At 37.2% G+C, this 11759-nt stretch overlaps 2 protein-coding genes across 4 annotated transcripts; one reads left to right on the forward strand and one right to left on the reverse strand.

The window, feature by feature from the left end:
• Positions 1-1554: 1554 nt before the first annotated feature.
• On the forward strand, positions 1555-4715 carry LOC146640879 (uncharacterized). 2 transcript variants are annotated; one of them, XM_085398222.1, is made up of 5 exons: positions 1555-1761; positions 2010-2113; positions 3168-3246; positions 3545-3763; positions 4414-4715. In XM_085398222.1, exons 2-5 carry the CDS (start codon positions 2017-2019, stop codon positions 4610-4612), a joined length of 594 nt encoding a protein of 197 aa, XP_085254348.1. In that variant the 5' UTR covers positions 1555-1761; positions 2010-2016; the 3' UTR covers positions 4613-4715. The 2 variants fall into 2 exon arrangements, with proteins under 2 accessions (XP_085254348.1, XP_085254347.1); XM_085398221.1 differs by having other exon boundaries at positions 1558-1761; positions 2505-3246.
• Positions 4716-5258: 543 nt separating this feature from the next.
• LOC146640880 (G2/M phase-specific E3 ubiquitin-protein ligase-like) lies at positions 5259-11516 on the reverse strand. 2 transcript variants are annotated; one of them, XM_085398220.1, is made up of 11 exons: positions 11456-11516; positions 10943-11135; positions 10750-10862; positions 9888-10197; positions 9571-9650; positions 9360-9415; positions 8272-8330; positions 7940-8127; positions 7429-7601; positions 5998-6212; positions 5259-5494 (listed from the first exon to the last, which is right to left on the reverse strand). In XM_085398220.1, the coding sequence occupies exons 2-11, from the start codon at positions 11133-11135 to the stop codon at positions 5259-5261; spliced, it is 1623 nt and encodes a 540-aa protein (XP_085254346.1). In that variant the 5' UTR covers positions 11456-11516. The 2 variants fall into 2 exon arrangements, with proteins under 2 accessions (XP_085254346.1, XP_085254345.1); XM_085398219.1 differs by lacking the exons at positions 9360-9415; positions 9571-9650; positions 9888-10197; ... (1 more) ...; positions 10943-11135; positions 11456-11516 and having other exon boundaries at positions 8272-8414.
• Between the last annotated feature and the right edge of the window lie 243 nt (positions 11517-11759).

Below are 11759 nucleotides of genomic sequence, written 5' to 3' on the forward strand. Positions count from 1 at the left end.
ACCGTGGGGAGGTGATAAGAAGCTAGAATTAGTGCATACAAAGAAAAGGAAAGGAGAGATTAAGCAACTTTAGCTCATATTTTTTTATCATAACAACATATCAAATGGCAGAGTTCATGCAAACAGCAGTGCCAGAGTGGAGCATTACGCAGCTAAAGAGTCTGAAATATTATTCAGGAGCAGAGATGTGAAAACAAACAAACCCCACAGAGCTCGGAGAGATCAAACACTGAAGTGGCATTCACTATGTGACCATCTGAATGCTAATTTCCTGCTTGCTGACAGGTTTGCCATATGTGCTTAAAGGGACAGTTCACCCCAAAATCAAATCAACATGTTAGCTTGTAGTGCTGTTTATCCATCCAGAGGGTGGCCTTAAAGGGACAGGAGCTGGAAGCAGAACAGCTCGCAGCAAGGTGCAGTTTAGACAAGTAAAACCCACTTTAGTCCAAGAATGCATGCAGTGTGATGCCAAACCTCAAAAACATAAAAGCACCATATAGTAAGACTGTAGTTTTAAGAGCTAGCAGACAACAAAATCCACAACAACACAGAAGCAACACCAAAGCAACTGGTGTTGATTTATAAGTAACACAACAGGCCAGAAGAAAACCGTGTGTGTGTTTATTTCTTTGTGAACTGTCCCTTTAAAAGGAACAAAATGCTGAGATCTTAGCTTGTTTCTGCTGCCCACAAGTGGCCAATGGATCATCTATTGTAGGTTTAATGCAGCGATGTACATGTGACTGATAACAATCAAAGACATGAGTGGGGAAGACAGACAGACAAAAAGAGGAAAATCCAAACGAGTCACTTCAGGCTTTTCTCTGGGAGCTGTGAGGTTTTACTGTGTTTTAAAAAATCCAAGTTTTGTTGATACAAGACCTCAGCAGAGATTGCAGGCAAGTTCAAGGAAGCAGCCAGCTGCGCAAGACACAGCTGTGGGCTCACGTAGTGCTGTGGTGGTATTCAGCCTGAAATGTAACATATGCTGTTCATGCACGCTGTCGGGCTTTTATACGACATGACGTACGGTTCAATTTCACAATGGAAAGAGGCGCCGGTGCCAAAATCCACTCGCGCTACAGATTTACGAAGCTTTAGAGATAACATTTGTAGCTCCTACCAAACCGCATGTAAACCATGCGACGTAATGTGTTGTCTCTTAATGGTGATTTACTTAAAGCTGCTGTGTTTCTATCTGTTTACATCTCAGATATGTTAGTATCAGCTCCGTGGGAATAACATTTTATGAAATGATCCAGCTGTCTATTAAAATGATATATACTACTCTTTAATTAGTTTAGATATATTTTGACAATGTCTCAGGATTACTCGGATACGGTGGCCCCTAGAGACAAAGCACGTACAAAATACAAAACACATGCAAAATCCAAAGCACATGCAAAATACAAAACACATGCAAAACCCATAGCACATGCAAAATCCAAAACACATGCAAAATACAAAACACATACAAAATACAAAACACATGCAAAAGACAAAACACATACAAAATACAAAACACATGCAAAATACAAAACACATGCAAAAGACAAAACACATGCAAAAGACAAAACACATACAAAATCCAAAGCACATGCAAAAGACAAAACACATGCAAAAGACAAAACACATGCAAAATACAAAGCACAACGGAAGTGCTCCAGGACGCTAGGGGCAGTGTTGAGTTTTTGTTACCTAGTGGCTACATAAGCCATGAAGTTTCTAATGACCGGATTTGGTGTGTGGCAGTAAAAGGTAAATGAACCTTTTTTTTAAATTATTTGAATATATATTAGTGTTTGTGTATAAATCAACAACTAATACACATATGCTCTCAATTGTGTAATTTAAGTTATCTAGGTAGTTGTGTTTTGGAAGTTCAGTTTTACGCTAGCAACGTAGCTGTTGTGTTGGAAATGCGTCTGTGTATATACACTTTAGCTTAGGTCTGCCCTTTTCCGTTTTAATACTCCATTTTAAAAGAAAAATGCTGTTTGTTTCAGGGTAAGAATGTTTTGTCCATATTGTGGCCATAACGTGAGAGAAGTTGTCAAGTTCTGCGGTTCATGTGGCAAACATATTGAGTTTTTGGCGTTTGTCAACAACAGTAAGTATTTCACAAATAACATATATAAAAAAGGTTGTCTGAACCAGTTCACAAAGCTGCCATTTGGCTGTTTACAGTTTATTTACATTTGAATGCAGTCCTTATTTACTATATTATTTTTATGTTATATAAATTGCATACACATTATTTTGCAATCATTTAAACCAGTAAGGTATATATCTGTGAAGATTCTTAGTCGTCCAGGTTAGGGTTATAGTTGTAGACTTTATTTGTCTTGAATTTACTGAGGCCCAAAGAAGCAACATATTAATTTCGTTTAATAATGAGACAATACATTGGTTTTTAAATGTCATTGTTATTTAAAACTGCACATTTCTTGTCTGATGATCTATTTTACCATTTCCCATCTTATTTTTTTTCTGTTTATAAGGATCAATTCAAGAAAACATTTCCATTGAAGACCTCATTCAGAAATATTTCAGAGACGGTTACTCCTATAATGAAACATTGGACATTTTGGCCTCAAAACATAAACAGAAGATCAGTCTGACCACACTTAAAAGTAGATTAAGAAGTTTATCACTGTCCCGCAAAAAACATTACTCAACTCAGGCCTTGATTTGTGCTGCAATAATAGAAGAGCTGAAGGGACCTGGTCAACATTATGGATACCGTTCAATGTGGCAGACACTGCGTCAGAAACACCATCTTTCTGTGAAAAGGCATGATGTAATGGTGATGATGGCAGAGCTCGACCCATCTGGAGTCCAAAAGCGCTCAAAGAAAAAGTTTTTACGAAGAGTTTACGATTCACCTGGACCAAACCACACTTGGCATGTTGATGGATATGACAAATTAAAGCCATATGGTTTGACTATCAGTGGTTGTATTGATGGCTATTCGCGGAAGATATTATGGTTGGTTTGCGGAGCAACTAACAGCAACCCAGAAGTCATAGCTCAACACTACGTTCAGTGTGCTTCAGAGTTTGGAGTCATACCAGTGCGACTTCGCACAGACTGCGGCACTGAAAATGGGACGATGGCAGCAATGCATTGTGCCTTACGGTCATCTCATCAGGATTTTTTTGCAGGAGCTGCCAGTCATATGTATGGATCTTCAATAACAAATCAAAGAATTGAAAGCTGGTGGTCGTACTTCAGAAAACAGCGGTAGGTTTTAAAATTTTTCAAGAAACAACTATATTAAGCAAATAAAAGTGTGGCTGTAATATATAGTCTGTGATGCAGAAGCCTTGATTTGTATTACACCACCTTTCCTTTATAGCTTCAATGTGTAGCCAAGTATAAGATAGAAAATTTAAACTGTCAATAAAGAAAGTGAGATGAATAGAAATCCAAAATGCACGCACTTTACATCAACTCAAGAAACAGTTTCATAAACGTAAGAAATAGTGAGGCTTTGAAGGATAGTGATTTTGAACTGATGGTATGTTTTTGTCTCTTCTAGAACACAGTTCTGGATGGACCTTTTGAGTGACATGAAGGAAATGCACCTCTTTAATGGTAGTCATGAACACATGTGCTTGGTGCGCTTCATTTTCATGGCTGTGCTTCAGAGGGATCTGGATGAATGCAAAAGAAAGTGGAACACGCACCTGATCCGTCCAGTTAGCCAGTCACGCTGTCCATCTGGTAAACCGGATGTGATGTATTACCTGCCTCATAGGTTTGTATCACTCTTGTCAATTTAAAATGTGAAAAATCAAAAGTCTGTAATTTAAGTAGAAATCACAAAAATGACATTTTTTTTAGCACCTTTTAATCTCTAAATGGTAAATGTCCTGTATTTGTATAGCGCTTTACTAGTCCCTAAGGACCCCAAAGCGCTTTACACAAACAGTCATCCACCCATTCACACACACATTCACACACTGGTGATGGCAGCTACATTGTAGCCACAGCCACCCTGGGGCGCACTGATCTATGCACTTGATCATATAGTCTTCTTTTACTGTATGGTCATAAAAAACAGACACCACAGTGTTTGTACCACCCAAAATTTGGACTAAATAGGTCTACTTTTTTCACATGTTGATTCCAGTGCTAAAATTTATGAAAAGCCGTTTTATATTATCTCCTTAAATACATGACAAAAATCTGCCAATGTTTTCAGCAAGTCAATTGTTCAAGACAGGTAGTTACAGGAACTCTGACCACCTTCTAGTCTATTCAATGCCATAATACAGCCAGTGGTCTTAAGTAAAAGCATATGTTCACTTTAAGCATAATTCCCCCCCCCCCCCCTACAGAGACAAGGATGTTGTAGCGTTTTCTTAGTATTTTAATAGTAAAAATTTTCCTTGTACAAACTTTTAGGTTTGGTGGACGCGACTGTGGCCTTGCAGTTGGACATCAAGAGCTGAGCCAGTTCAGGATGAGTTCAACTCCCGATTTCTGTGGAGACCCTCACCTACAGGAATATTTTGAAGGACTAAACAGTGGCTTCAGTTCATCACAGACATTGGAATCTTGTGTGGAGAACTACATCAGACTAAAAGGACTTGCTGGGTTGTAATGCCAAGGTTCCCACACATCCCAGAACTGTGGATTCCACTTTGTGGTTATAATAATGCACCACCTGCACTTTTGTTAAGGCAAAAAAAATGTTTTTTGCTTCAAGTAGATCACAATTATAGTTCATCAGTTTATAGTCACTTAAAAAAATAGCCTTTGTGTTTTTCCAAATAAGAATATCAGTTGTGACGATGAGATCAAATAAATTATTTATCCTAACAGATGATATTGTGAAGACTCTCTTAACCTCCACCTTAAATGCAAGACACGTGTTGGTATTATTAGCTTTATTAATACAGGTTGATATAAAATAAAGGAGTAAAAACACTCTAATTTAAGTAATAAGATTTATTGTTAACGTTAACAAGGCAAATTACACTTTGCACTGAAATAGAAATTGTGTAAAATGTACAATATCTATGAATATATCTTTTCTAAATGCTGGATAGTAGTAAAGGGAATTCTAAAGCTAAGGGTACTAAAAAGTAATCCTTTCAAATCACAGACATTTACTTTAGCATTGTAACTAAAACAAAGGCCTTGGCCCAACAGATATCTAGCCAATTTCTTTAAACAAACCTTTTTGTATAAGAACAAAAACACAGTTGAAATGAGGACTATATTACAGTGTGAGGATCAAAAGTCGATCAATACAGACCAAAACCAGGAGAGTTTAATATTCCAAAGTCCATATCATCCTGGAACTGCTTATATGACTGAGCCATTGGTATCACAATGGTGTTTGCACATGTTTTCCCAATTGGGAAACGTGATGCATCACCAAACAGCAATCTTGGTCTTGGTTCCATTCCAGCTGGTGGAATGCTGTTTAGGCCCGTGGCAAACATCAGGATGTCTTGTAGGGAGACTGCTGTTTTGGTATCTATAATTAAATAGAATGTAGCTAATGTAGATAATTCTTTATTTTATAATAATTCCAAATACAAAGCAGAATATCAGAAACTTGGATCCTCAAATGTTCCAAAGTGTTATGTTTTTACTGTTTTTCCAAGATTAATAGCACAAACACCCATACCAGTTCAATATAAAAAAATATATAAAACAGCAGCTCTGTGGTGACTTACTATTGCGGTACAATTTTTCCATTTTAAACAGAAACTGTAAAGGTGATAATTGTTATTATTGTTTTGTTCATGCTAGGTAGCTCCCCAATAGCCACTGCTGGCAGCACATTCATCCCCCAAGGGATGAGATTCAACTGCTAAAAGACAAAAAAAGTGCTTCTGTTCTATAGCAGAAATATCACCTGACAGTTTAAACTTAAAAAATATATATCATAAAAGTAATATTCATGAAAGAGCTGCTTTATTGGTTTTCACTGATCGTAGAAATTTGTTTGCAGTACAAGTTTTGTATTAAACAAACCTTCAGCGTCTATCAGATAGTCTCGCCAGAATCCAAGCACCCTGGTTTCTTCCTGCCGTCTTGAACTGCCAGGTTCGCTCAGGACCACAGCAAACATGTCCTCTAAAAAATCAGATGTCAGCGGCTCTGGTCTTGAGCACATGAAGGGTTGGAACAACAAAGGATGCTGCTGCAGGGCATGGATTACACCAAGTGTTGCGAGGCCATCCTTAAATCTATAAGGGGAAAATTGTCATCAGCACTACAATAAAAAAATGAAAAACACTTTTTGAATGTTTTATTTTAATTATTCCGAAAGCACAATTAATTTTACAGACTTTATTGATCCTAGGGGGAAATTAGATCTCAGCATTTAACCCATCACCCTTGGGGTGAGCAGTGAGTTAGTGCTGGCTGTCTTACTCAAGGACACACCTGGTGTGTGGGCTCTCATCGAACGTGCTACCTTCTGAATCCCAGTCTGATGTTTTATCCATTGCTCCACCATGCCACCTTCCGAATTTATATTTTACCATCTGCATTTCTATTCATCAGCAAGTGAATGTTGGAAACTGGAGCTTAAGTTACTTCAGCCACAATGTTGCAAATGCATTTTCAGTCAGTACAGTACTGTAACGATGGTTAAGTGTTACTGGACAGTGACATGTTGGTTTTCTCTGCACACTGTTGTTGTTCCTTTAAGATTCATGTTTGGTTGGGCTGCAGGAAGTAGTGAGGGTGGTGTACAGGAAGGGGTGGGGTGACCTGGTTGTTCTGTGTGGGTGCCAGGCTGAAGAGAGGTGTAGTTCGAGAGCGCTTCCCCCTGAGTTAACAACCCGCTGGCTTATGTGCCGAATAAACGGACAAACTGAGACCCCAACCGTCTGGTTCTTGTGAACGTTACAGTACGGTTTATTCTCAATAAAATCAATAATGTAAAAGATCAAACCACCTGCAAAAATCAAATTTGCACTGCATTTTTTTAAAGTACCTGCCTAAACATGGTCACTGGCTGAACTTGTGTTTGCAGCTTTATCCAGTTTTATGCGGGGACTGATAAGTAACAAGAATTCTAATAGAATAAGTGTTTAAAAGTTTGAAATTTGATCTCTGTCCTCGCAGCTTCACATGATTTTTTCCATACTGAGTAAAGCACATGCATGATAACTCAAAAACTTTTTGCAAACATTAGGCTCAAAGTATAATTAACCATGGAAACTATAAGTAAAAAGGGAAGATGCAAAACTGTAAAATTAAGCAGAAACATACATATTATTCGAAAAAAAATTTGATCAAAAGAATAGGCGGCTTCTGTAGCTGTGGTTTGTTATCAATTCATTATAGTGTTGCTTATGGTTTAAAAAACAATTTTGTTAAAAAACTATTATTAAAATACTGTAGCTACATTGCCCCATTATTTAGTATCAGTCCAAATACTTACAAATATGTTACCTTTGGATTGAGAAGTGGTTGCGGTATATGATGTACCACTTAAGGTAGTCCTTAATGATGTTGCCTTTACCATCTAAAGAGTCCGGAAATACATAGCAGCCAGCTGTCTGCAATAAGCTGCAATGCATTTCAATGCACCCATGGAGTTCCTTCAGCGTTGCAGCATTGGATATCTAGTGTTTACATAATAAAAAAAAAGAAAATTGCAGTATCACAAGGTTGTTGTCCATGACGTTCACATCAAAATCATTTTAAATATAATTACTAGTGCACTTCAATGTTTGGTCTATATTTTAAAGCATGTTATTCTGGTATTGTTTTCTACTCCTCTACTTAAAGTCAAACATTTATCTTTGTTCATAATTAACAAACATTGGTACACTTAGCATGTTGATTAAAATTACAACTACTATGGAGCACAGCGTTACAGTCCAATGTGCAATTAACACATCAAGCTTTGTGATAACAAAGGAAATTGTAGTTTTACAATCGAATATTTAAATCAACATACTTCCAACAGAAAAGCTTTTGTAGCTTCATCAGTTACATCTTCAATCGTGACCTCCACCACATCAGACTTTGTTGTCCCAATCAGATGCTGGTAGAGTGTCTTGGAGAGGAAGGCAGGCCCTGGACCACCATGTACCAATGATGTGGCAATCATTCTGCCAGTAAGGAAATATTCATCCTCTCTTGCAGCTGGTAATGGATTTATTTAGTTAGTTATGCTAAAATAATGCTTTAAATTATATGCCTTTTTATTTTAATAAAAAATTAATCATCCAAGCTTAACTTCAGAATGTATTAATTTAATTTTATAGTCAGATGGTATAAATTTCTCACCAGCGCTGTCAAATGTAAGAAATTTGCTGTCCTCAGGTCCATCAAAGATTCGTCGCGATCTAAGGCATTTCATTAATAATGTCAAAAATTCACGTTTAGGACCACCATTATCCATTCCATCTTCATGCTGTCCTGCATCATCGCTGAACTTCACAAGTATATCATCAGTTGGGTTGTAAGACACGTCTAAAGCCCCGAGCTGCTCCATCCCAAACATTTGCCCTGTTTATATTAAATCTGCTGACAGATGTTTTTATTGTCTTAGACGCCAGCTCTTCGAGTACTTCTGCAGCAGACAGGCCATTTGTACTAGAACATAAAAAAATTATTAAATATCACATAAAATGAGGATGTTATTACTCACTTTTATCATATTTACATTCTCACATTTAAATGTATACTTACCTTTGTGTTTCACTCTCATCCTTTTCGATGAGAACTTCTTTGTCTGAGTCACTATCAATTACAATCGGTGCATAAACACTTGTGTATGTGCTGCAATGAAAAACATTTAGTGGGCAAAGTAGAACATTTCTTAAAATCTAAAGTTAACTAATATTTTATTGGTCTAGTGCAGTGGTTCTTAACCTGGGTTCGATCGAACCCTAGGGGTTCGGTGAGTCGGTCTCAGGGGTTCGGCAGAGCCTCCACCATGACATGCACGGCTCATTTTGTGCACCAATAAAAACATATCTATGTCTTGAATTTGAATTTATTTTTTTTTCACTAAAGAGGGGTTCAGTGAATGCGCATATGAAACTGGTGGGGTTCGGTACCTCCAACAAGGTTAAGAACCACTGGTCTAGTGTGTCAATACACACATTTCTGTGTCCAAAACATACCTGTAGCAGGGACCTTGAGTCTAAATATCAAAAATATATGAACAGTTAATATAATTTATGTTTGTAGCCTGTATGATAATTATTAATGACATTTTTCAGAGTCTTACTTCAGAAGAAGTTTGCAAGTTTGACCCCCTGTAAAGAATTTAAATAATTTCAGAATTTACAATATAATACACAAGAATGTATTTTGGCTCCACCCTATTCACGGTCGCCGCACTGTATTCTCCACAATACAAAACTTACCTATTTCTTGAAGGTGCTCTTTCCGGCGTGCTGTGATTATCTGGAAAATCCCATACCTGATAAGTAGTAAAATAAGATTAACAGCACTTTTTAAAACTTTAAACTTTTCTTGATTATATTGGTGTATACAAACACACACACACACACACACACACGCACCCACACACACACACACACACACAAAACACCGTTAAAAAAAAAAAAGACTAACCACAGTGTCCGACAGTGGGCTTTCTACTACTTTTACTTGAACTTCATTGTCCTCTTCAGATTCACACTCTGTGTTGCAATCTGCAAATATTCAATGATTCAAAAAATACAGTCTAATTTAAATATATGTATGTATTGAAAGGTATATCTAACAATTAGCAAACATATACAACACTTTGGCTATGCAGCACAAATTAAATATATTTAAAATCTGTGGCAAAATCATGTCACTCTCTGATTAACATTTTTTGGAAAAATCTTGAATTATTTTTAATATCTAAACTTTATGATTGTCACTGCTTTATCAAAATCACTTACCAGTATTAAAGAAGTCATCATGGTTACAAATGTAGAGAGTTACTCTTTGATAGGCCTTCCCTATGGCATCCTTGTATTTTTGGATGGTGAAAGGGGTGTTGGTTCCAGGAATTGTGCTAACCCCCCTTGCATCAGGGTATAGCAGTACATAGGGTCCATCGGCCATGGCCTGGTTAAAGTCCTTATGTTTTTTCACGCTGGCAGACAAGATTTGCTCAGTTGACCAGTGAGAATGAACATCAACCGGAAGTGACTTTCCTCGAACAGGTCTTATACCATCACTGGTCCTTCTCATGATGCCAATCTGTATCTAGAAATGAGATTAACAATAACATGTTTTTACATCTTTGTTCCTACATGGTCTTCCATTTTATTTCTGATCTGTAGTTGTGCTCCAGCTGTGCTATGACTCAAAAGACAACATTAGCGACTAAATATAGTTTTAACAGGGGGCATATATTATTGAAGGACTGTTGACCAAAGGCTGACAATTAAGAAATTCAGATCAGGTTAAAAATTGTAAGCCCTGTATCAGTGGTGAACTACAACCCCCAAGAGCGGCAACTAGACCGTTTCTAGTTTCTTCGACGTTCCCCGAGCAACACTAATGTCCAAGGTTGTGATTAGCTGAACACACCATATACAGGCAATGAACAGCAATCAGCCTGAAAGTAAATTAAACAGAGATAGTACGGGGGGGTCCATAGCTGTAGAGGACATAGTTAGCCACCCTTGCAATATATACAGTTCCTTTCATATGCATATGGAAGTTTACAGTGATGCCTTGGCAGTGCTAAAGGTAATTTGGATTTTGTATTAGCAACAAAAGTGGTCAACTTCCACGTTCAAGTTTATGACATACCTTCACTGGTTTCTGTTCCTTCTGTTCCTGGTGTTTCTTTGAAAAAAATGCCTTTCTTTCCCTTTCTTTCACATCCCGAAATTTTATGAATGACTCCACTAATGATTTCCCAGCTATAAACAGAAAAAAAAAAGTTATAATTTTAGGGAAGGGACAGTTAACAAGATTTATTTAATACAAATATGTTTTTTACCCTGTGTAGACTGTATAGTTGTGCCAGTCAGGATGCTGGAACTGGTAGATGGAAGAGCTGCTGCCTCTTCACTAAGGGCAGGATTTCTCGACACAGTGCTGGTGATGTCCTTTAAAAACTTGATGTTTTTACCACATAGACTACAAAAGGCAGGACTGTCTGCCAAGAGGTGTCCACAGAAGGGACAGTACATCTGTAAAAATGACCCCATCAAATGTTTTACAAAATTAAGATTCACTACAACCCACAGAAAATACAAGTATTTCACATCTTACATTAAGACTCCTGAATGCACAGGAGATTACATATTTTATCTTAACTTTCATTATATATATGTATATAAAGTGCACAGCATGCTACTTTGGATGTTTAGCAAAGGACAGAAATCGCTAAAACATTACGTTTTCATACTTTTATCCATTTTTTAAAACCAGTTGTCTATGAGCAAAGCATAAACCAAGCGTTCATATTAATAAAAACAAACAATCAAACTAACAACAGTTTGCACATTACCTTTATTATGAGGCGTGGTGACTATCCTTGATGGTGTTTTCCGCTTGTATCCATCTCCCTGTGTTTTCAACAAAATTGCCGTTTATTTTGCAAATCTAGCTCAACACTGCCCCTAGCGTCCTGGAGCACTTCCGTTGTGCTTTGGATTTTGCATGTGTTTTGTATTTTGCATGTGTTTTCTCTTTTGCATGTGTTTTGTATTTTGCATGTGTTTTGTATTTTGTATGTGTTTTGTATTTTGTATGTGTTTTGTATTTTGTATGTGTTTTGTATTTTGTATGTGTTTTGTATTTTGCATGTGTTT

This window comes from Rhamphochromis longiceps, linkage group LG23 (assembly GCF_057381845.1).
Source record: "Rhamphochromis longiceps isolate RC_006_pf linkage group LG23, R_longiceps_female_GT1.1, whole genome shotgun sequence".
In the NCBI taxonomy this organism is placed as follows: domain Eukaryota; kingdom Metazoa; phylum Chordata; class Actinopteri; order Cichliformes; family Cichlidae; genus Rhamphochromis; species Rhamphochromis longiceps.